Source organism: Hyperoodon ampullatus (assembly GCF_949752795.1).
Source record: "Hyperoodon ampullatus genome assembly, chromosome: 3".
Classification (NCBI taxonomy): Eukaryota; Metazoa; Chordata; class Mammalia; order Artiodactyla; family Ziphiidae; genus Hyperoodon; species Hyperoodon ampullatus.
In genome coordinates, this window is record NC_136916.1 from 67,323,279 (window position 1) to 67,348,865 (window position 25,587).

Below are 25,587 nucleotides of genomic sequence, written 5' to 3' on the forward strand. Positions count from 1 at the left end.
CCACTGTGCCACCAGGGAAGCCCCCAGTGTATTCTTTAGTTGCCCTCTAGCTCACCTTCCTTCAATCAGCCTGCCTTTTAGTAACATGTTTGTTCATTGTTTCCAAATATGAGAGCTTCAAGACGCCAGGAGAAAGGAGAACATCATGATTCCGATCAGAAAAGGAAGTCTGTGGACCTCCTTTGGGGTTTGACAGCGCCTGTCTTCAATGCTTGTCATGACGTGCGGTCTTGCTGAGACTGAGAAGGTGTGATGCGTATCAGAGCTTAGGTGGGCGTCAGGGGCCAAGCACCTGGGCCAAGAGCGCAGCAGCCCTGGCTCCCAGCCCGACACTTAGTAGTTGTGCAGCCTCCCTGTGGCTCAGCTCCTCACCTAGGAAATGGAGATGACGAGAGTGACTGCTGAAGAGTTATGAGGTTTAAATGGGCTCGAGGACCTCATGTGCCTAGCACAGGGCACCTGTAACCCATAGCAAGTGCTCCGTAGGTGTCAGCGATTAAAGGGACTGTTGGAACATTTTCAGTTCTTCTGTATTTTCAGGGGAAATTGTGTACCGCCATGGTGGTTTCTAGTTTGGAGACTGGGGTACGTCTCTGGACACATCTCTGGGGAGGGGCCATGGTCTCTGTCCTGGGACAGCACAGGAGTCAGTGCCTTTGTTGACCACCCCTGGCCTGCTCTTGGAGCTGTTGTGAACAGTTTCTCCTGTGATTGAGGGATCAGAAATTCCTTGAAAACTTCAAACAGAGTAGGGGAAAAAGACATTTGTAAAAGACTGAATTTGGTAGGGAGCACTTAGAAATCACTGCCCCAGTTGTCTCAAAGGTTTCCTTTCGCTTGCCTTGCTCAGAGTTTTGAGGGCTGAAGGTCACGTATGGCACCCTCTTTTGCCAGGGCTGAACTTTTAGTTGGACTTGGCAGAACGTGTCACCAGCTTGTGATGTTCTCTTAGAAACAGAAAGTAAATGTGGCAAAAGTTAACAATTGGCAAATTTAGGTGAAGGGTATATTGTGTTTATTGTACTTTTCTTTCAACGTTTTCATAAGTTTGAAATTTTTTAATGTAAAAAAGTTGAGGAACATGTTCTCTTAGGTGCCTTGTACATTGTAGGTTATATGTATTCATTATTAAGTGTAATTCTTTAAGTAAGGGCATTGTGTATGTGTGTAGGCTCTTCCACATAAACTGGATAAGTAAAAATGAGAATCTACAGAAAATTTGTTCAGTTTCTCTAGTTAAAAAACAAAATGAATGTAAGGCATTACCTTTTGTACCCAATGAATGTGGGTAGATAAAATATTTGCATAGATTTAGGACATAAGTCCTACTTACTTTTCCTAAGGACAGATGAGAAAAATCACCACCATTAAATAAATTTATTTCCCCATCTCCTTCATTACAGCAGTGGTCCCTGCCTACCTTCTACTGCCAAGGGTAGCCGCAAAGTTCAATCAGAAAGTGTCTAGTAATCAGCTTTCATTTCCTTAGAACTTGTTCTAACTTAGCAGGGCTATTTGATTGGTGAGGCAGCAAAATATTAATTATATTGAACAGGGGTCCCCAATCCCTGGGCCACGGACTGGTATCGGTCCATGGCCTGTTAGGAACCAGGCCGCACAGCAGGAGGTGAGCAGTGGGCAAGCGAGTGAAGCTTCATCTGTATTTATAGCTGCTCCCCATCGCTCACACTACCGCTTGAGCTGCACCTCCTGTCAGCATTACGGTGAGTTGTGTAATTATTTCATTATATATTGCAATGTAATAATAATAGAAATAAAGTACACAATAAATGTAAAGCACTTGAATCGTCCCAAAGCCATCCTCCCACCCCCCGGTCTGTGGAAAAATTGTCCTCCATGAAACTGGTCCCTGGTGCCAAAAAGGTTGGGGACCGCTGATATAGAATAATTAATCAACATTCAACCAATGTGAATTGATGGACCTTTTTTTTGCAACAGGATAATCTACAGGGGTACAAAACGCAAAATAAATTTCTGAATAAGGAAATCTTGGAACTCTCAGCTCTACGGAGAAATGCAGAAAGAAGCGCGAGGGATCTGATGGCAAAGGTGGGTCAGGATGGTTATATTCTGTTATCTGGTGGGAGGTATGATTCAGAAACCATTTAAAAATGGACATGCTTTAAAATCAGTTCAACCCCCATGCTTGGAGGGTGTGGTTATTGATAACAAATTATATTTAAAGTATATAAAGTGCATAGCCCTGTGTTTAGTTTCACTTCGTGATGAAGACAAATAGAAATGTCCTGAGAGGTGGCGTTTATTCACACATATAATGAAGTTTACAGAAAAAAAATTAAATACAATTCTAAGGTTCCCCCAAATTAAGGTTATTTGGATTTTGATTTATGCTACTGAGTTGTGTGAATCAGTTTCTTATCTATAAATGGGGATGGTGAGGCTGATGCCCCCTCTGTGAACCTGATAGGGTTGGTTTGAGAGTTAGATGTGACTGTGGCAGGAAAGGGCTTTGCAGGGTGTAGAGATATCACAGACTTTCCAGTTACAATCAAATGAAGCTCAGTGACACTGTGTCAGCAGCTGTTGTATGCCTCATATACCTTTTGAACAGTCCTCAGAACATCTTCCCAAACCTTGTTCCTGCATGTTTTCCAGGGGTGTATTGATTTGTCTGATAAGGTAGCAGATGAGAGCTAGTTCTGGGTCACAGCATCCTAGGAAAGGATTGATGTTGCATGGGATGGCTGCTTGGGGCTCGTGTCCAGGTGGCACTCAGCTTGACCTCAGTAATGGGTGTGTGGCCTGGTTTCTGCTGCTCACCTCAACCCTGTCCAGAAGTGATATGTGTGTTGACATGCAGAGGCCTTATTACCAGTACTTCTGTGTCATACCCCCTAGAAGGAAGACGGGGCCCATGTGGGCCATTTAAATAAGACAGGTGGCGTGTGGCATAAATTCATCTCTTGTCTTTGATACAGTCTCTTTCTGGCTCACTTGCTAGTGGTTCTTGGCTTGTCATTCTTTGATTGCTTGAGGTACTTGAGGATTGCTCTTCCTGTGTCTCTGTCTGATTGGAGGTAACTACCACATTCTCTGTAGTATTCTAGCCTGGAAGCCAAGCTCTGCCAGATAGAAAGCAAATACTTGATCCTGCTCCAAGAAATGAAGACACCAGTTTGCTCAGAAGAACAGGGGCCTTCTCGGGATGTCATAGCCCAGCTGCTGGAGGATGCTCTGCAGGTTGAGAGCCCGGAGCAAGCATTCGTTAAACCTCATCTTGTCAGGTAAAGGTGCTAGTGACCGTTGAGGAGAGTGGGACCCATTTCTCAAGTCCCTCTTTCAACAGCAGTAGCCATTCATTGAGAACTTTACACAATTCTCCGTGTCTCGTTTGATGCTCATGACAAGGACCTTCCAGTCATTAGAACAGATAATGTCATCAGTCTTGCTGTAATAATCAAGTAACAGAGCTGGGGTTCAGCCTAAGTTTTCATTCCAAGACCTTTCTCCCATGTACCGTGCCAACGTGGGTGGTAGCCAGTCCTGCTGCAAGAGGAGCCTGTCTTCCCATGAGTAGAACCCTCTCCAGAGACACGACTGCACCCATGGGTGGTTTGAAAGCCAAGGGGGACCCTAAGTGGAAAATTGGGTCTTCTCTGTAAGGGAAGGACACTTGGGTAACCTGATTCAGTGGTTCAGAACTCATTGAGGGTCTGATCCAAGCCGTGGACACCCTTGGCCCCAAAATGCAGTTGGACACACACACAATATTGCATCTATTTTTCAGAAAATCATGGAGTGTGGAAGCCTGTGATGGATCTTGGCTTAAGAACCTTCATATCCTAGTTTCTTAAAACTGAGATTCATGAAATACTGGCTCAAGGAGAAATCTGCAAATCTTCTCAGTCCAGTCTCCTCCTGTCTCCGCCCCCTTGCCACTCTGGCAGCCCTGTGTCTAGGCCCTGCTTGCTGCTGTGGCTCAGCTTCTCCAGCCCCACCCCTGGCCCAGGGGAAGCCTGGCTTCAGCTTGAACCACTCTTTCCCTTATCTGTGCTTACAACACTGGCCTGCCTTGTCCATGCTACTCAGATGACAGGTAAAACTATGCTGTCAGAATGCGACCAGTGCCATTGTTACACAACTCTTAGGGAGGCCTGTGTGCCGGGAGCCGTGCCAAGGTCCTTACATGCAGGCTTGTATTTAACGCAGCTCAGCCAGGCGGATGTTTTTATCCTTGCTCAGCAAATGCGGAAGCTGAGGTTAGGGAGGTGATGTAACTTGCCCAGGTCACACAGATGGTGAGTGGCAAGGACGTGGCCCCAGACTGGGCAGCCCCATTCCCAGGCCAGGAGCGCTGTCTCCATGCTGTGCGCTCCTGCTGCGTCCGCAGTGGCGGGGGGACTCCCATGAGGGCGGCCTAGCAGTCTGCCCTGAGGGCACCACGTCTTCTTTCCACTTGTGTTTTGGGCTCTTACTATTCATGTTATATCTTTTCAAACTTCATGTATAACTAGAACAATACCTGTGTATATTGATTTACTTTTAACTTTTCATTATGGAAAATTTCAAACATACAAAGTAGTAGACGGAATCATATGACAACCCCCATATGCAACTGTTACCCAATAATTTAGCAATTATTAACATTTTGGTAATCCTGTTTCTTCGTACCCTTCCCCTCCAAAGTTTTTTTTTTTTTTCCTGGAATATTTTAAAGCAAGTACCAGACATGTCATTTCAGCTTTAAACACTTCAATATGTACCTCTAATTGAAGACACGTTTTAAATATGCTAATCCTACCATATTCATACCTTTTTGCAACTTATTTCTTTCAACATTGTTTTCTGAAATTATACAGGTTGATACATGTAGCTCCTGAGAATTTTTTTTTACCTGCCTCACAACTTCACATTTTTATTCCTTCTCTGATGGTGAACACTTAGAATGGTTCCATTTTTCCTTGTTACAAACCGTGGTGCAGTAAACATCGTGGTACATGTATCCATGTGTCCGTGTGTCTGCGTGAGAGAGTTTCTCCAGGGTGTAGGCTAGAAGTGGAATTCCTGACCTATAGGGAATGCATATCTTCAGCTCTGCTAGATCTGATTTCCAAAGTGCTTGTACAGGTTTACACACTCAGCACCAGTGTGTGAAAGGCCTTTGTATTGGTTTTCTATGACTGCCATAACAAATTATTGTTCTAAGACAATAAGTTTGTGATACATATTTATTATGCAACAGTTCTGTCGGTCAAGCAGCCCAGCATGGTCTCACTGGATGAAAGTCAGGGTATTAGCAGTGCTGTGTTCCTTTCTGGAGGTTCTAGGAGACAGTTTGTGTCCTTTCTTATTCAAGATGTTGGCAGAATACACTTCCTTCTGGTTGTAGGACGAGGTCTCTATTTCCTTGCTGCCTGTCAGGTGTGGCCATTCCCAGCTTCTGGAGGCCACCTGCATTCCTTGGCTTGTGGCCGCCTTCTTCCATCTTCAAAGTCAGCAACCATGGATCCAGGCCCTCTCCCAATTCACATCCTTCCTGCCTCTTCTTACATTGTTGCATCTCTGGTCCACTCTTCTGCCTTCCTCTTCCACTTTGAGGGCTCCTGTGTTTACTGTGGTCCCACCCGGCTAACCCAGGATAATCGCCCTGCCTTAAGTTCTGTAACTGTAATTCCACATGCAGTAACGTGACATATTCACAGGTTCCAGGGACATTTTTGGGGGCCATTATTCTACCTACCACAGCAGAATAATTCTTTTTCTTTTTAAGAATTAAAAAGAATTCTTAATTCTTTGTCATCCCTAATGTCTTACAGATGTTTTCTCCCTTGTCTTTTCACTTTTTAAAACATTTTTCGAGCATAAGTGTTATGGATGTGTATATGTAGGCTACATAAACATACATGCACATGTATATTAATGTAGCCAAATTTATCAGCCTTGTATTTGCAGTATTGCCTGTATTTTCTTCTGTGCTTTTCACATTTAGCACCTCAGCCATCTAGAATTGATTTTTTTCCTGTATAGTATCAAGGAAAGATCTAATGTAATTTTTTCCCATATAGATAGCCAGTTATTCTCACCCTGTTTATTGAGAAGTTTATTATTTCCTCACTGAGTTGAAATGCCTGGTCATATATCAAAGTGCCATTTACACACGGGTAGATTTCTAGGTTCTCTTTTCTGTTTCATTGACCTTTTTGCCAGACTGCATCATTTAATTTTTCCTTTTGTTTTTCTCAACAGTGAATATGACATTTATGGGTTTAGGACTGTCCCAGAGGATGACGAGGAAGAGAAGTTGGTCGCCAAAGTCCGGGCATTGGACCTGAAGACTCTCTACCTCACAGAAAACCAGGAGGTTTCCACTGGCGTCAAGTGGGAAAACTATTTTGCGAGCACAGTGAACAGGGAGATGATGTGCTCTCCAGAATTAAAGAACCTGATCCGTGCGGGCATTCCACATGAGCACCGTTCCAAGGTGTGGAAGTGGTGTGTAGACCTTCACACCAGGAAATTCAAGGACAGCACTAAGCCTGGTTACTTCCAGACCTTGCTTCAGAAGGCTCTGGAGAAACAGAACCCGGCCTCCAAGCAGATCGAGCTGGACCTGCTGCGGACTCTGCCCAACAACAAACATTACTCGTGCCCCACCTCGGAAGGTATACAGAAGCTGCGCAACGTCCTGCTCGCCTTCTCCTGGCGGAATCCAGACATTGGCTACTGCCAAGGTCTAAACAGGTGGGTGCCTGGTCCACAGGGGGCTCCTCTTTGCCGGTAAGATAACTTGTAGCTCCAGGCGCTGCCTGACAGCCCCCTCCCCTCCTGATGAGCCAAGATAAACCAGTCTTTTAAGGGAAATAAGTATCAATAGCTGCAGTAAGCTAGTTTTAATTATGCAGTATCCCCAATTCTAGAATAATTGAGAGAAACAGACATGCTTTTGGAAAGTATTGGGTTGGTCAAAAAAGTTCGTTCAGGTTTTCTTTTTTTCTTTTTTTTTTTGCGGTACGCAGGCCTCTCACTGTTGTGGCCTCTCCCACTGTGGAGCACAGGCTCCAGACGCACAGGCTCAGCAGCCGTGGCTCACAGGCCCAGCCGCTCTGCGGCATGCGGGATCTTCCCGGACCGGGGCACGAACCTGTGTCCCCTGCATCGGCAGGCGGACTCTCAACCACTACTGCGCCACCAGGGAAGCCCCGTTCGGGTTTTCTGAATGAACTTTTTGGCCAATCCAATATTAAGAACACCAAAGTCAAACTATTTGGAACAACTAGGTTTCTCATTTTGATTCCTTGTTGTTCTCATCACACTCAGGTTTTGATCAGAAGTTTGCTTTCATTCATTTATAGTGCTTGATGTGAAAACAAGGCCAGTCCTTGTTTATACAGGATCTTTGTCAATTAAGAGGTTGCCCCAAACAATTTTTCAGCTGGTTAAACCTAGCCCTTGAAGAGCCCAAACTTGTTTTCTTTTGGATGAGAGCCTTCTGCAGGTCTGGCTTACTTCCCTGCTTCCATAGGCAGAGGACACTGAAAAGCCTCTCACCTTCTCTAAATGATCCAGGCTCCTCATTCTGAGCTGAGCTGCACCGGGATGAGGCCACGGGAGGTACTGAGGTCTTTTCTCCATGAAGCTGCTCCCCATCACTGGACTTTGAGTGCTTGTGGCTGCTTTTTACCTCCTGTCTGTCTCTTACCTCGCTGGCGCACTTCTGCTGCTGTCATTAGAGTCCTTTTATATTCCTCTGTGTAATCAAAGTAGGTAACCAAGCTTGCTAGAAACATGGACAAAGAATGAAGAAACTCCGTGTGCCATCTTTAGCAATTCTCCTTAAGTCAAGTGCATGCATTGAGTTTTGAATGCTGATGTTTATTCTGGCAGCTCTTGGGCCTTTTTAATCCTCATCTGTGCTGGATACTGACCTCCAGATAAGGGCTATCTATTTGCATCTGAAATGAGAGTATTGCAGGAAGAAAAGCTTTTAAACTGGAATGTTAGTTGGTTAAGACCTGAAACCAATGGTTTCCAGGAAGTCATTGCCGCTGTGGTGGTCAGGACAGGGTACCCTCTCTGGGCCCTGAAAGTAAAAGGGACTGTGGCTGCTCCTCGATGGTCCCCATTAAAAAAAAAAAACGCCTGTAAATAAGTTATTGCCTAACAAAGCAGCCTTGTTTTGCTTAAATGCACAGTTCACATTGTATACTCAGTCTAAAAATCCCTGGAAGCTAAAAACCTCTGAAACTTAAGGGATCTTGGCGAGGACTTGAGCATGCCTGGGTGCAGTAACACCCCATTTATCTGACATTGTCATGAATCAGCTGTTCCACACATAAGGAGACTTTCCAGAAAATTAAATCTTTCTCCGTACCATCACCATTAGGACCTCTAAATTTTAACCATTTTACTGGATTTTTTTTTTTCTCCACATTCTTTTGTACATGAGAACAGAACTGTGAACCCAGAACTTCAGCAGAAGAATGCTAGCCTTTCCTCAGTGATTCAGGCCTGTCATCTGGAACATCATTTAACTAAAAGTGATGTCGTCAAAGGCTCTGCTCATTTCAGTCTCTCTACCCTGTCTCCTGGCGTCCGCAGGTGCTGTGCATGTCCTGTATTTCTCTCCTTGTCCATCTCTACCTGTTGTAACCTTTCTACTCTCCATCCCATTCATGCCTACTCAAGGCATCCCCTTCCCAGTTCTTTTCTTTTTTAACCTTTTAATTTGAGATTTCATTACAATTTTATCCAAGGAAGAAAACAAAAACAGATTCTGAGAAGTGACTATAGGGTTTTCCGTAAGTGATGCACAGAAGCTTTATGTCGCGAGCAGAGGTTCTTGGATATGTAGAGGGGGGCTTTTCTCTTGCCTCTTCCTTTTCAGCCTTCTGCCCTGAATGCCCGCTCAGAGCCAAACCTGGGGTTACCGGATGAGTAACCTCTCAGTGGTGACCATGTAAATAGCCAGACCCAAGTTTCCATTGTGAGTGACATAACAGGTGATACATATGGTTCCCTTTCCCACCCCACGTGTGTGCTGTGGATGCAGTTCTTTGAGAAAGCCCCACCGCAGTGATTCATTTGTCTGAAGCCCCGTTTCAAGTAGACTGGTATCAAGAAAGTTGTTTTTAAACCATCATGTGTTCTTTTCCCCTTATATTCACCCCTGGATTTTTTGTGCATAAAAGGATTAGTTGGAACTTCTTGAACAAAAAACTCGAAGAATTAGCTGCATTAGCAAAAATCTTATCATGAAAACATTAAAAAAAAGGAGGCTGGCTGCTCATTGGGAAACAGTTCCATCATCTTTAAACAAAAACCAAATGAAGGGGAGGGTGGATGTAGCTTTGCTTCTCAAACTAGGAGATGCCACCCTCGCCAAGGAACACTCATTTAGTGTTCTTTCTTGGAGAACTAGAAGTTGCTGTGGCCGTGAGAGAGTGCAGCATACTGCAGAGGCCTCTGTGAAGACGGGCCGTGCTGCCCGGGTCTGGGCTAGGAGGCTGGCGCTCACCTTGTTCTCCGTTTGCTTGTAGATTGGTGGCAGTGGCCCTCCTATACTTGGAACAAGAAGACGCTTTCTGGTGTCTAGTCACCATAGTGGAAGTTTTCATGCCTCGAGACTATTACACAAAGACTCTTTTAGGATCCCAGGTACTTCTAAAAATATTGTGCTTCAGTCAAAAACCTGTAGAATTAGAGCGGAAATGTGACCTGAATTAAGCCTTGGTCGGGGAGGCTCCATGTGTGTGGACCCCTGAACAAGGTGCACACCGAGGCTGGGCCTGCCCTGGAGACTGGGCCAGGCTGCTTGGGAGCAAGTGCCAGGTTAGGCTCACTTAGTGCCCTGGAAGCCAGCAGAGTGATTGCTACATCCAGAGAGAAACAGACCAGGCCTGCAGACCCGCTCTGTGGTCACTGCTTAGCACTGTCTACCCTGGGCTTGGCCTGCCTGGCCAGCTAAGCCACAATCCAGGGGTGCCTGGGGAGCTTGGCGTGTTAGCTTGGGTTCTCCAAGAGGCAGAGACCAAGGCAGAAGCAGGTGTGCCAGAGATTCTGAGGAAAAAGACCTATGAAGGATCTAGGGGAGGGGCTGGGGAAGGCCCGGTGAACCCCCAGACCAGGGGAAGGAAGGAGGTTTGGGTAGGTGGGAAAGATCCCAGCCTATTGTGAAGTTCTGAGAAAGTTTTGGCCAGGCCTGTGTGGCGTCCTCAAGCCAACGTCACCTGTTAAAGGTACACACATCTCGGTGGGAACGGGCTGCAATAGTGCCCTCCCTGCTCACTCACTGGCTGGAAGCAGCGGGGGCGACATGGCTTCTGTAAACAAATGTGGTGATGGATCCAGAGGGGCAGTGCTGGGGCTGTCAGTACCGCCCACAGCAGGAGATCTAAACAGCACAGTTCATGCCCACCACGCCTGGAGTCTGAAGCCAGGGGGCGGGTAGGATGATGTGGGCTGGGAGAGTCCAGGGGTTCTGTCTCCACTTGGGACGGTCCCGACTCTATACCAGACCCTTGGCCATTGCAGCCCAGGGCATCTCTTCCCTATGCTGGGCTGGGGGTGCTGCCGTCACTGGCTTCTGTAATGGCCTTTCCCTGCTTCCCCACTGGCGACCCTCCTCCTGTGTCTGACATTTGGTCCAGTCCTGCCCAAGAGCCTTTTTTTCTCTTGACCGCAGCTGCGCCCGTGTCTGTGCTCGTTGCATCCTCTTCTCCAGGCTTGTGCTGGTGCCCGGCCTGCCTGCCCACAGCCACTCCTCGCCCTCGCTGCTCTGCTCCTGGCCTGACAGCTGGCCTGCAGGCTGTCTCCCAGCTCCCGTGTCGGCCAGCGGAGGAGGGCGCGGCAGCTGAAGGCAGTTTTCTCCCTCTCCGTCCTGGGTACTGCCTCTGCCAGTGACTGTCTCCTCCATGGTGCCAGCTTCTGTCTGGCGGGTTCTTCATGCCAGCGGGGACCTCCCTGCTCCAGCCTGGGGGTGGCTTTCTGCCCTGGCCTCTGGGCTGCCTCACCATCAACTGTGTGGTTTCTCAGCTTTTCCATCACCAGTGTGACCGTTGCCCTGGGTAAATCCCTGTTATAAATGTTTAGTGTGGCTTCTGTTTGCCTAGTTGAGCCCTGAATTTTACTTTCTATTTGCATTTCTGCCTCTGGAGGGATCCTCATTACTGCCCTCTGTTACCACCTGTACTGCCTCCTCACCCGCTAGTTCCCCAGGCCAAGAACTCGAGTCAGCCTGCAGCACTCCTTCCTCTCTCTCTGTGTCCCTGGAGTTGCTGTTTCTGATCACTGCCACCTGCCTGGCGGCTCTCAGATCGGTTCTCTCATTCGCTTCTCACTGTTAGGTCACCATCCCCTGTCCTGCATCACTGCAGTTGCCTCATCTCCTCTCTTCCTGCCTTCACTCACCCAGCCCTTCTATCCGCCTCACTCACAGATTCAGCCATGTCCTCACCACCCCCTGCCCCGCACCCCCCTTCCGGGCAGAGCCCAGCCTCCTTCCACACCCTGACCTGCCTGCTTGCTGGGCTGCTGGGAGCGCAGCATGCCCTGTGATGGAGCCTTTGTCCTCTGGTGGTACGCCATTCTCTGTGTACTTTTGTACACAGTTCCACTATCTAGACCCCATTGCCCCGCTTACATCCCTAGAAAGCTGCTGCTCAGCCTGAGCTCATGTGCCCCTTCCTCTGTGATACTTTCCCAAAGCTGACTTCAGGGCCCGCTCCCGTTCCCACTGCTCTGGCCCAGGCCTCGGTGGCAGTGGTTATCGTCCTGGGTTGTCCTGCGTGCTTGCTTGTCTTCCAGCTTAAGGGCTGCAGCCCTGTCTTTCATTTTAGTGTCTCTCACACCCAGAAGTGAGTGTCTGAATTCACGTGAACTCTTTGCCCAGGGAAAGGGAGCCCCAGCCCATTGCTAGCAGCCACACAGCTGCACAAAGCCATGTGAGTGGAGGTATGGTTATCCCCATTTTACTTGGGAGAAATCTGAGGATCAGATCCACTAAGCATCTTGCCTGAGGTGCCACCACGGAGAGCCCAAGCTGGGGTTTGGCCTCAGACATCTGTGGCTCTGGGCCCAAGCTCTCCCCCTGCCCCGCCACTGCCTCTTGGAGTGCTGTGGGAGGACGGCAGGAGGGTGAGCTTTGCCCTTCCTACAGAGCGGGCTTTCCTTTGGGTTCCTGTCCCAGCTTCATGGATGTCACCTGATCCCGGAGAAGCCCGTCTGGTCTCCCTGTGATTGCTTCCCTTTGCTAATTAAACTAGAGATTCGTTTTTGTTAAAATAGTGGGTAAACTAGTAGGAAATGAACAGCAGTGGGAAGAGGCAGCTGGCACAGTCAGGTGCGAATAAAGAGGTCAGTAAAGGAAGTTTTATGTGTTCATGGACACCTGGAGGCTAGTAGCTTCAAAATTTCAGATGACTCAGTGTTTCTGAATGAGAAAAATGAAGCACTGATCTTTCTTAGTTCCACTGAGGGTGTGGTTGAGCACATCAGTGCTTGGTGTGCTTGGGCTTGGGGTTACATGGCCGGGTTGGAAGACAGGCCCTGTCCTGGAGCTGTGGAGCTTGGCCACATCACTTAACATCTCTGTGCCTCAGCTTCCCTGTCTGTAAGATGAGTGTCATATTCTCTTATAGAGTGTCTGAGGTTGAATTCAGATGATGCATTAAAAGAGTTTAATATGCTTAGAACACTGTAAAAACTCAATAAAATTATTATTAATAGTGTTATTACAGGCAGAAGGGGAAGACCTATTTTAAGTATGTGAATTTAAGATAAAATTTGCCTCACATTGTCACATCAACATAAATGTAAACTCTAAAGAGGCATTTTCCCGGACTTTAAGGGTTTTTTAAAAAAATTTTTGGTTGCATTGGGTTTTCGTTGCTGTGTGTGGGCTTTCTCTAGTTGTGACGAGCGGGGGCTACTCTTGGTTGTGGTGCGAGGGCTTTGCATTACAGTGGCTTCTCTTGTTGTGGAGCACAGGCTCTAGGTGCACGGGCTTCAGTAGTTGTGGCGTGTGGGCTTCAGTAGTTGTGGCTTGTGGGCTCTAGAGCGCAGGCTCAGTAGTTGTGGCGCACAGGCTTAGTTGCTCCGTGGCATGTGGGATCTTCCCGGACCAGGGATCGAGCCCGTGTCCCCTGCATTGGCAGGTGGATTCTTTCTTTTTTTTTTTTTTTTTGCGTTACGTGGGCCTCTCACCGTTGTGGCCTCTCCCGTTGTGGAGCACAGGCTCCGGACGCGCAGGCTCAGCGGCCATGGCTCACGGGCCCAGCCGCTCCGCGGCATGTGGGATCTTCCCGGACCGGGGCATGAACCCGTGTCCCCTGCATCGGCAGGCGGACTCTCAACCACTGCGCCACCAGGGAAGCCTGGCAGGTGGATTCTTAACCACTGTGCCACCAGGGAAGTCCCTCCCCCGACTTTAAAAATAATAGATGCTCTCTGAAGTTAGGTAATACAGAAATATATATTAAGAAAATGAAAAATCACCTGTTATCCTACCAGCTTGAGAATCACAGTTAGCATTTTGATATATTTCCTTTTTACTTTTTCCCAATACATTTAGGTATCCAAATTGAGAGACTGATTATCCTGGCTGGTTCACATGACAGCATGAGCATTTTCTCATACAGTATATAGTTTTTAACCATCATATTTGGTGGCTGTAATATTCCATTGGGTGAATGGACTTGAGGTATTTAACCATTCTCCTATGATGGACATTGCATAAGGCCACTCTTAAAATACGGATGGCTTTGTGTGTGCAGGCAGCCCCCAGCGCTGTACTTTGCAAATCGCTGTCAGCTGCCTCCTGCCAGAGCCCAGTGCCTGAGCCCCTTAACGCTGCACTGCAGTCCAGATGCTCAGCAGCTTCTCCGTCAGTTCAGTGCACATTGTGCACCAGGACCTCACTGGGCGCTGAGGACACAGAGATGAATACAGTCATTCCACGTCCTCTTGAGCTGAGGGGGGCTGAACAGAGGCCCGAGCAAGTGTCCCTGGCAGCCTGCCCCACGCCAGCCGTCTGCCAAGCACCCGGCAGCCTCGAGAACAAGACACCATCTGCCACCTACCTGGGAGGAGAGGTGTATGCCTCGTTCTTCTCCCACTTCAAGGCCAGCTGACTGGTCCCTTCCTCTCAGGCACTTTCAGCCCAGTCCCTCTGGGCAGACTATATCACATCGCCATCTTTTGGTCCAGTGGTCAACTGTCTGTGTCCCTTGCCCATTTATAACCCCTTAAAAGTAGCACCTTGTCCTGTTGTCTCTTGTCCCCAGCACTGGCCAGTGCCAAGCATGAAGTGTGTGCAAATATGTAGTCGTTGTTTAAATGCTGAGGGATGGAATAGCACCAGCAGAAAAGAAGGCCCATCACCAGTGGGTGATGCTCACCCTGCCCAGTGGGAGGAGCTGGGCTTCCAGGGAAGCTGACTGAAGAAGACGTCCAGGAGTGGCCTGTCATCGTGGCTACCGCACATGCACGCGTTGGGATGCTTTTACAACTTGCCTTTCAGTTGTTGGTCCACCTATCAGAATTTTACAGAGGTGGGGAGTGGATGTGGGTGAGAAGGTGAGAGACTGATACTTTTTGCACACTACGGGATCGTTTTATAACTTTAAAAAAAAATAAATTTATTTACTTATTTTTGGCTGCACTGGGTCTTCGTTGCTGCACGTGGGTTTTCTCTAGTTTCTGCGAGTGGGGGCTACTCTTTGTTGCGGTGCGCGGGCTTCTCATTGTGGTGGCTTCTCTTGTTGCAGAGCACGGGCTCTAGGCGCGCGGGCTCAGTAGTTGTGGCGCACGGGCTCTAGAGTGCAGGCTCAGTAGTTGTGGCGCACAGGCTTAGTTGCTCCGTGGCATGTGGCATCTTCCCAGACCAGGGCTCGAAGCCGTGTCCCCTGCATCAGCAGGTGGATTCTTAATCACTGCGCCACCAGGGAAGTCCTATAACTTCTTATATACGTTTGTTTTTTAAGTCTTCTAAGAAAACTTAATTATAATTCATTTCAGCAAATTTAGATCTTCAAAATTTTGTCTCTTCCAGTCAGAAAGCAAACTGGACAAAAATGTATGTTTCCAACCATGATTCCTGTATTTTATCCTCTGTGCACCCTAGGGTGACTTTACAATGCTTTGGAATCATTTCTGTAAAAAATAATGTTTTTTAGTTTTTTAAGTTACTTTGCCTTTTAAAATTTTAAATTTCAACCAATGATACCTACTTGAACCTATATAACATTCTTTAAAAAAAAATTTTTTTTGACTATAATGGCTTCTATATTTTTTTAAAAAAGCAAACCTTCCCAAAAGGATAAACAATTGAGATTTTCAAAGTTTTGGATTGTGCTAAAAAAAAGGACATTTTAAAATGTCATTTTAACATTTATCTAGATTGTTTTTAGTTATTTTAGTATTCCAGTAATCCCAAGAATTATCACATCTTCTATCTTATCTTGACTGATATGCAGGTGAAAGTTTGGCAGGTTTTTCTGGGATCCATTCCTAGGAGTAGACCTGCTGTAGGGTGAGGCTTCCTGTTTCCTGGGTGTTGCCGGATTGCTCTCCTAAATGGTTGTACCGGTTCACACTCCCCTCACCATTCAGGGAACGCTAATGAGGTGATACACTTCCCGTGCAGCTGGCTCTTCCTCACTGTGCTCTCGTTCCTGGACGGCCTGCCTTTGGCCCATTGTGCATCTGTGGATTGCTTTCCTCTGCTGGTCTCTTTCTTTCTCACGGTTCCACCACTCACCTGAGGTGACCTCACTCCACCCAGGCCCTGGAGCCTCAGCCTCGGGTCTCTGGTGGGCTGCAGTTCTCCTGCTGCAGATGCCCCTCGGGCACCAGCATGTCCCAGTCTCCCCCAGCCCAGCCCTCATTCCTATGATCCGGCCTCAGGGGACCACACTCTGCCCTCTCCATGCCCCTGTGGGAAGCCTGTGTATTCTGAGCACCCCTCTTCCTGACCTCTGACAGCAGAGGGGTCTGTAGGTTCATACAGACTTTACCTCTACACAGTTCTGATCCAGGTGCCCCTCTCCTCCCACCACCCTTCCTTGGTTCAGATTTTCATCACCTCTGCCCCGGGTGTGGTGGGGCCTCCATGGGGCCTTGCTTCCCCTTCAGCTTGGCCCCCTGTTTCAGGTGGAGAGATGGATCAAATCCAACCACATCACTCTCCTGCTTAAAGCCTCTTAACGCTTCTCCTTCATTGCCTGCTGCATTTTTCAAACATGAGTAATCGGTATTGGCACTAGCTTTTTTTGTTTTTTTCATCAAATTAAGTTGAATAGAGTAGAACTGAGGCATCAAAGTGTGTCCTACTTTGTGAGGTTAAGTACTGTTTGTGAGTTTGTTTCTCTTCTGTGCACACAGACTAGGTGATGGCTGATGTATATTTTCTTGTGGGTCATAGACAAAGGCTGGAAAAGCCCCTGGCCTGTAGGTGAGGTCTGCCCCTCAGGGACCTGGTGCTTCTGCCGGGCTGAGCTGCGTCCTTCTCACCCCTTGTGCCCAGAATCCTGTGCTCCCACCGCAGGGCTGTTCTCCTCCAGGCTTGGCTGGGACCCGTCCAGGGCTCTGTAATGCTCTGTAAATACATCTTTACCAAGCCCTGGTGGCCACAGCTATCGTAACAGTCCATACATCTGGCTTCCCCACTCGTCTTTTAGCTCCTAGAGGTCAGGGCTGAACCTGATTCATCTCTCTGCCCAGCACTGGCCCCTGCTTGGCACAGCATGGAGGGGTAACAGCCACCTATTTTGATATGTGTTTACCTAAGTCTCATGTAATCTTCACAATAGCCCTGGGAGAGAGAGATCATCAACTGTTTTCCAGATGAGGCACAGAGCTGTCTAGAACATAATCTGCCCAAGGCCACCCAGCTAGAAAGTGGTAGAGCTGAGAGCCAAACTCAGGTCCAGCTGACTCTGGAGTCCTTGCTACCTCACTGCCCCACACAGCCCAGTAAATATTTGGTGAATGGATGTGGTGATACCACACTTCCTCTTTGGCCCGGGACTCGGGTATATGGCCCTTTGCAGCAGCACCCTCTGTATTTCCGTGTGGATTAGCAAGACCGACTACGCCACCGGCTCTGCAGCAGCCCATTTTCATGGGGCATTTTGAGTACAGGAGTGGCTTTCAGGCCACAGAACCCACCCCCATACCCTGTGGAAAGGATGACAGTCAGGGGGCACTTGGTGAGCACCTGCAGTGTGCAAGGTCAGCTGCTTCTCGGGCTCACCCCAGAGTGGGTGCAGAGCAGTCCACTCTGGGGTGAGCCCGCCACGCATTTGGAGCGGCTGCGCTGCTGTGTGTTGTGATGGGCCTGCAGCCCCTCCGGGGCCCCGGATGGCCTGCTCAGTACAGTGGCAGCCCCCATACACTTCTCCCCTTTGCTCCCTCTCCAGGTGGACCAGCGGGTGTTCAGAGACCTCATGAGTGAGAAGCTGCCTCGACTGCATGCCCACTTGGAACAGTACAAAGTCGACTACACCCTCATCACGTTCAACTGGTTTCTGGTGGTGTTTGTGGATAGCGTCGTTAGTGACATCCTCTTTAAAATATGGGACTCTTTCCTTTACGAGGGACCAAAGGTGGGTCTGCTTGCTGCGTGACTCCATGGGCAGTGGCAGTGGCAGCAGAGTGGCCGGCTTAGCTGGGATGCATGAAGGGTGCCGAGGGGCAGAGTGATCCCAGCACCAGGTGCTGCTGGAGGTTGGTCTGGGGTCACAGGAAACTGAAGTCATTTGCTCATTTATCAGAAACATTGAGTCTCTGCCAAACCCTGTGCCAGGCATGGGGGCTTTGATGGTTTGCAGTCTGAGCCTCAACTTCTGTCAGACAGATGGCGGTATTATCCCCACTGTATGGATGAGGAGGTAGAGGCCCAGAGTAAACAGAGGACCAGGGGCGGACTCAGGGGGCCAACTTCAGAGCCCTACCGCCCACAAGCCTCCCACCCAGTCTGTTTTATGTTTTAAAAAAATCAGTTTGTGAGTAACACATGATAAACTCAAATCATATAACTAAGGGCGTGCAGTAGAAAAGAGATCCCCAGTCTCCTAGCCGTTCTTCTCAATGTACTGTGTGTTTTTTTCAAGGTATTTTATGTATATCTAAAATATGTTTTTTAAATTTATTATTTATTGGTGATAGTTTCATATCAGGGCATATAGATCTGGCTCTTTTTTTTTTTTTTAAAACTCTGTATAGTATTTCCTTCTACAGATGAACCAGAAATTTACAAAACAGTCCCCTGATGATGGACACTTACATTGTTTCCAGTCTCTTGCCACTTCAAACTGTGCTGCCATGACTCCTTATAATTGTCTTTCTATAAGTGCAAGTGCATCTATAGGTTTAGTCCTAGAAGTGGAAGTTCTAGGTCCAGGGTAAATCCAGAATCAAAGGACCCTGTAGTTTTCATCGAGAATGCCAAATTGCCCTGCAGAAGGGCCTTACCAATTTCTGCTCCCACCGGCAAAGTTTGAGTGTGTATATTACCCCACACTCTGTCCAGTACAGTACATTATCGACTTTTTAATCTAGTCTGTCATTATTGAAAAGAATTCTCAACCAGGGCTTAAACAGTGTTCCCTATTGGGCCACAGGTAGGGATGTTAAGAGAAAGATAATCTATTTAAACTCTGTAAATATTGTTTTCTAAATAAGAAAAAGTTCAGGTTGGTGCAAGCCAGCCAGTGCCCTTACATGTGGGCGAAGCAGTTTGTTCCAAAGCTGCTTGAACTTGCAGGACCACCAGGAGTCCATTCCCTCTGGCCTCAACTCAGTGACCCAGAAACAAATCAGTAGAAAAAAAAAGAAAAAAAAAAAAAGAAAAATTTATTTTCTTTCACCATATTCAGAAGTCAGAAATTCAGACCCTAATTTCAGTAGGTGAGATAAAAACTGCCTCTGGAGGTGGAGCTTTCTAAGAGTTTCAGAATCAGAGGACCCTGGTTTTGATTTAATTTAAAAATTATTTCTAGTTCTATATAGCTTATTGACTAGAAATGTGAGCTAAATGTGGAAGGAGTCCACAAAGATTCTACTCCTTAAGGAAATTTTTGGTTTGGGCTGAAGTGTTGCTGAAAACCACGAAAGAGTTGAAAACTTTTTTCTATTAAGAAAGGCACTGGTGGGGCTTCCCTGGTGGCGCAGTGGTTGAGAGTCTGCCTGCCGATGCAGGGGACACCGGTTTGTGCCCCGGTCTGGGAGGATCCCACATGCCGCGGAGCGGCTGGGTCCGTGAGCCATGGCCACTGAGCCTGCGCGTCCGGAGCCTGTGGTCCGCAACTGGAGAGGCCACAACAGTGAGAGGCCCGTATACTGCAAAAAAAAAAAAACAAACAAAAACCAAAAAACAAAAAGAAAGGCACTGGTGGAAATTGCACCTCAGATCAAGTGTCTGCCCCAGGGCAGGCCGTGCAGGCTGCTCCCAGGGCCCACGGAGGCCTTTCATCCCTGGAGCCAGTGCCTGGAGCCACGGTGCTTCTTTACTCATAGATTTCCCTGTCCTTTCCACAGGTTATCTTCCGCTTTGCCCTGGCACTTTTTAAATACAAGGAAGAGGAGATCCTGAAATTGCAAGATTCAATGTCCATATTCAAGTATCTCCGTTACTTCACTCGCACTATCCTTGATGCTAGGTGAGTCCTTGGGGGAATCCCCAGACGTCCAGGCGGGCAGGGATCCTGACCTCTGCTTCCTTGAGAACAGACTGTCCCGGCCATCTCAAACCCAGAGCCTTCCCAGGTGTGCAGTGGTGAGAGAGGGCGCTTCCTCCCAGGGAAAAGGGGGAAAGGAGTGGGAACACCCAGCGGCCTCCAGAGACTAGGGAGGAACTAAGATGAAAGATGCTTTTATCCTTTATTCAACAAACATAAATCCCAGCAACCAAAGCACATTATTTGTCTAGTGAGCACTTGCTGAGTATCAACCACACGCAAGCCCTCTGCCAGGCATTGAGGATGGTAGATGAGGAACAGGCCCTGTCCTTGAAGAACTTGTGGGGAAGTGTTACGGCATGGTTTGCTAAGAGCTGTGGTGGAGGAAGCCCAGGGATGGGGCAAGTGCCGGGGGAAGGCCGGGTGACCTGGGCCAGGCAGGGGTGGTGGGGAGTGGGCAGCCCGGGCAGAGGGACTCAGGAGCCGTGTGCTCGCAGGGCTGTGGGCGCACAGCGTGTTTGGGGGAACTGCTGCAGTGGCTCGGCCAGGGTGGGGCTGGCGTGGCAGGGATCGAGGCTGGGCGGGAGCAGAGCCGGGCTGTTAAGGCCCTTGTAGACTCTGCCGAGGACCTTGTGCTTCATCCTGAGTGTTGGGAAGTCCCTGCAGGGTTAGACACCAAAAGGGCACGTCAGGTTGGAGCAGGACTGGCAGCAGGAGACCGGGGGTCCCGGTGAGAGAGGTGGTAGCCTGCAGCGAGGTGCCCCCAGAGATAGAAAAGAGGGGGCAGATTGAAGGGGGTGGAGAAGGAATTTGAACTTCGAAGTCCCCTGGCTTTCTGGCCTGGGCAGCTGAGCGTTCAGGAGTCTCTTCACCCCCTCGCTCCCCAGCCACACACTTTTTGCCTGATCTGAGCCACCCTCGTTGTCCACGTGTCCCCTGAACTACAGTTGGCAGCTGCTCTGGCCCTGATGACCAAGGCTGGGTTCTCCAGGGGATTTCTGTGGACCTGCTGCTGATTGGGCAAGTGAGGGTGCACGTCCCTGTGAACCACTGAGGCGGCGCTAACGTTCGCTGTGCCGAGGTGCTGGGAGCTGCCCATACTGCACGGGAATGGATCCCTGCAGCAGACTTGTGGCCTCTTGAAAACCACAGGAGTCCTTTCACCGAGAAACATTTGGAGCTTATTAATGTTTTTCAAACTCTGTTGACTGCCACCCATAATAAGAACATTTTATCTCACAACCTAGGACACACATACTGGAGTGTATATAACTGAAACAAAAGAAGTTGTTGAAATATTCCCAGTGCTTGCCAAAGATCTGTGCTGTACCCTCTGATATATTTTCTAAATACACTGTTTATTGCATATTTAAGATGCTCGTCATGACTCAATTGATTCCTTGATCCACTGATGGGTGACAACCTACTTGACAAACACCAGTTGCCCCACCGTGATGCTCACCTGACGGGGAGGGAAGGCTTCTCTCCTTGGCTGATGTAGGGAGAGGCGGTTGGGCAGCGTCCAGGCCTCTGGTCAGCCAGGAGGAGGGGCTGAGGGCTCCGGTGCCGCCGGAGTCTTGTGGCAGGAGAGTGTGTGGGGCCGGAGAGGGGGGAAGGAGGACCATCCCCCTGTGGTTCTCTTGAGTGAGGCCAAGGGACCAGGGAGGTGGACGCTGGGAGAAGGTGCTGGCTGAGGCCATACCTGGCTTCCTTGGATGTCACCACTACACTATCGTTAGGATCTTTTACTTGGGAAGTGGATTTTTAAGATGTTTTCAGGCTTATTGCTATATCAACAATAATAGGATATCCAAGAATAATGTTTGCCTGTGAAAGATTGATGCTGAGTCCTGGAGTGAACCTTGAGAGCATTTGTTAATCTCACATCGGGTCAAGATGACAAGAGTGGCGTTCAGTGAACTTCACTCCAACAGCTAATGCATGTGGAGGGCATCCTGCTCAGCCCCTAACAGTTTTGTGTGGGTTGTCAGTGCTGCCGCGTGGCAGAGACGCAAGCGGTGGTGGGCCTGGCGGTAGTCCCTCTACTGTTGCAGGCAGAGCTGGGATAAGGTCCGTCCTGCGCACTCCTGCAGCGCCACCTGGTGAGTGGCCTTCGTGCAGTTTCCCGTCAGTTTGCCACAGGAAGTCTGTGTCCACTGGACCCAGAGTTCCCTGTGCGGCGGGATCACCTGTGGGTATTGTTAGGACTGCAGATGCCCTGGCCCCACCCCTGGACTGGGGCCCCAGTATTTTAATAAGCTCCCCAGACTAGCGGTTCCAAGGAGCGTCAACCTGCAGCGCCCTGATTGGTTCTGTGAGGAGGAGGCAGGTGACTGAGTGAGATGTGGTCAGGGGTGTGGTGCAACAAGATTAGACCCATCTCTGAATCAGGACCTTCCGGGGCCTGTCACGCGCCAGGCGTTGTCTTCTGAACGTAGCTGACACAGGGCACTTTCTCATCTCTTGACAGCACCTTCCAGGCCCGAGGCAGAGCGGTGTGCAGTCCCCCGTGCTGCCCCAGCCTGCGCTGATGGCGGCTGCCTGACGGAGGCAGCGGACAGTATCAGTCTAATTCAGTGCTTTCTGTAGCAAGGAAGGGCCTGGACACTTGGATTTCAGGTGTACGGAGCCTGTGACTAATAGCTGTTGGAGAAAAGGGGCTGGTCATACAGGCCTGGTTCCCAGTCCCCAGCCAGCATTTTGTTTCACAGAGACCCACACTGAGCAGGCCTTTCCTGCTCATGAGTTCTAGAACATGCTCTGGGGAGCTCGGCTCTTAAAGCCAGCCTTTCTGACCCTTTACCTCCTTGCAGGAGCATCCTCTGGCTTGGAGTGAAGCACGTCTAAGGTGTGAGTGTTTAAAAATATAAGAGGGAGGGACTTCCCTGGTGGTCCAGTGGCTAAGACTCCGTGTTCCCAGTGCAGGGGGCCCAGGTTCGATCCCCGGTCAGGGAACTAGATCCCGCATTCCACAGCTAAGACCCGGTGCAGCCAAATAAAAAAAAAAAAATAGAATTTGAAAATGTATGTAAGAGAGAGGGATGCTAAGGGCATGTACACGTGATGGGGGAGCGGCAGGAGCGAACGGTTTGTTTTCTGACAGGCGGGGAGGAAGTCCTGTGACACTGCTGTCTCATCACAGCCTCTCCTGGGTTTGCAAGAGCATCAGGCCTTAGATCCCTGCTGCTGGGGCCAGCAGAAGGGAGGCGGGGGCTTAGTGTGCGAGGAACCGGCTTCTGTGACAACACCAGACGGCTGTGGCTGCCGTGATTAGTGCTGGAAGCCCTTAGCCAGGCCTTGGGCACTTTCTAGTCCTGTTTTTATTAAACCGCTGGCCAGTGGTTAGGGGCAAGTTACCGTGATTTTAAAATATTTACTGTAGATGGGTGCCTCGACCTGGGGATAGTACGAAACCCACAAACTGCACGTCTCTCCGTAGACTGCGTCTTGACGCCTGTCACACCACTGAGTCTGACAGTTATCCCCAGGTTTGCTCGGGCATCCGTGCATCCATTCACTCCCCGTCAGTCCGTCCAGTGACAGAGCCTTTCTGAGCACACCCTGCGCCAGGCCTCATGCTGGTTCCGAGGACTCAGAGGCACGCGGCCCCCACCATCGCTGAGCAAGTGCCAGACCCCGTCCTTGTGCTCACGGGCGGGAACTCGAGTAACCCCCTGCCCAGGAGGCAGCACCGCTGTTATCTGAATGTACAGATGAGGAATTGGGGGCTGGAAAGGGGGGTCACTTTCCCTGTTCTGCGTCCCACGAGGAGCGCGTGGTGGAGCTGGCGTCTGGATCCAGGCCGGCGTTCGGGGGCTGCCCCTGCAGCCTCTGCATGAGTGCTGGCCTCTGAGTGACATATCTACATCAGGGCCTCAGCGTGGTGTCCGGGGTCCGCCTCCCCACACCCCCAGGCCTCCAGGCTGGGCTGAAATGAGAGCTGTGTGAGCTCTCGCCTGAGTCCCCCTAATGCTCTGTCTCTGTGCTGTGTCCTGTCAGGAAGCTGACCGGTATCTCCTTTGGGGACCTGAACCCATTCCCCCTGCGCCAGATCCGGAACCGGCGCACCTACCACTTGGAGAAGGTCCGGCTGGAGCTGACGGAGCTGGAGGCCATCCGGGAGGACTTCCTGCGTGACCGGGACACCAGCCCTGACAAGGGCGAGCTGGTCAGCGATGAGGAGGAGGACTCCTGAGTGCCACCCCACTCCCAGCCCGTGTCGCTGCTCTTCCTGCCTTCACAACCAAAGTGTGCCAAAAGGGTGAACTGCAGAGATGTTTCTGCTCGTTTCAAAGCCAGAATGTAACATTCGTGGTCTCTGGAAGTCTGCTGGGCAGATGTCCAAAGCCACACTGCACTTTCTCATTTCCACTCGGGGTGGGGGTCTAATCTGTTTACAGCCACCTTCATGCCATGGCACGTGGTTACTTGTATCCCGTCATGCTTTCTGCCTGATCAGTGCATCACTAGGCTTATAGCTGGCAATTTTCAAGAGCCTATTTACAGCATCTGTCAGCTTTGTTGGTGACTCTGCACTTAGAAAACCTTACGTGGGCCATCTCCCCTTGTGGTACCTCCTGTATGTAGTGGGCCATCGTGGGCAATGTTTTAAACAGTTGCTGTGGAGGGTGCCCACTGCACTTCACACACTCCTGGGCCAGAGTCTGACTGCTTTGGGTGGCATAATGTTGGTGTGAATAAAGGGACTTCCTTAGGAAAGCAAGCACATCCCTTTTTCAGAAACGGCCTGTAGAAAGCCCACAGACCTTATGCTGGTGGCTTCAAGGTGCTGGCCATGCCCCATTTCTGGGATAGCTTTTGCCCTTCCATGCACAGCCTTTCAAATAGTAACTCCCAACCTGCTGGGGGAGGGCCTGGCTCTCCAGACACCACACGCTCACTGTCCGCATGGCTCCACGAGGCTCTGTGCAAACCTCTTCTTTCCATCTGAGAGTTGACCCTTGGTTCATTCTACACATGTGGATGGGATTCCAAGGAAACTGTGGATCATCATCCTACAAAGCAGGCCCACCCTTGGGCCGGCCTTGGTTGAGGGGATGGAGGAAGCTTTTCTGGGGGTGCTTTGCAGGGCAACGGTGTAGCTGCAGAGTGAATGCTGTTGGGCAGCTGGAAACTGTGGCTTCCTCGGGAACAGCCAGTGTGTCTGGCTGGGATGGCAGGAGGCCGGCTGCGAGGGCCTGGGCTGGGAAGCCCTCATTTGAGATCAAAGCTTTGGTGAGCCCTCCCAGATGCGTCCCCTCCCCACTGCCACTCGGAGGCATCCTTGTTCTCAGCAGCTGTCCTCCCCTGTGGGGTCACCATTGCTCCCAGTATGTGAGGCTGCCTAGGTAATTCTGGGACTTAGAGTACTACCTTTTTGAAGGCCTGGAAAGAGGCTGTGTGCAAGGAAGGTTATTTTTGCTTAATCACTCTGGACCATCCCTGATGTGTAGATATGAGAGAATGTTTCCTGGACAGTATTACTCAAATAGGAAAGAAAATTTTAAATGGATTTTTTTACACTACCTGGAAAAAATTGGAAATAATCCTTAGTTGATACAAAAAACAGACTATTGAAGCAGTGTAATTTGAAGCAGCACTTTTTTCATAAGCTTTTTTTTTTTTTTCTGTCAACCTTCTAGCAGTATCATAGCTAGGATGGCATTTCAGCATACTAGACTAAGCTCAACTTTTCTGTCTTTGGTTAGGCTGGTTAATTTGATTTCTCACTGTGTACAGGGAGCTGGCCTCTGTATGTAGCCAAAAGCCTTTGTCTGTTTTCAGGTGTCAAAACCATATTTTATCATCGTTTTGGTCTTTGGGAGCAGCTGTTTGAGGCCTGCCGTTTTCAGGAAGTTGCCTTGTGAGTTGGGCTGCAGCCTCGCCACACTCTGCACAGACCCCTGCAGGACCACTGGGGCTGCTGGAGACC

General features: G+C 49.4%; 1 protein-coding gene across 1 annotated transcript in view; it reads left to right on the forward strand.

The window, feature by feature from the left end:
- The window catches only part of TBC1D2B (TBC1 domain family member 2B), a gene marked incomplete at both ends in the record, with an annotated part of 83,450 nt that extends 59,695 nt beyond the window's left edge, over positions 1 to 23,755 (forward strand). Inside the window, 7 exons of the mRNA XM_079699327.1 lie at positions 1,960 to 2,070; positions 3,082 to 3,266; positions 6,229 to 6,723; positions 9,519 to 9,636; positions 17,397 to 17,582; positions 19,516 to 19,637; positions 23,707 to 23,755. Of these exons, the coding sequence (XP_079555453.1) occupies positions 1,960 to 2,070; positions 3,082 to 3,266; positions 6,229 to 6,723; positions 9,519 to 9,636; positions 17,397 to 17,582; positions 19,516 to 19,637; positions 23,707 to 23,755 (1,266 nt within the window). The remainder of the gene's footprint in view (positions 1 to 1,959; positions 2,071 to 3,081; positions 3,267 to 6,228; positions 6,724 to 9,518; positions 9,637 to 17,396; positions 17,583 to 19,515; positions 19,638 to 23,706) is intronic.
- Positions 23,756 to 25,587: the final 1,832 nt, after the last annotated feature.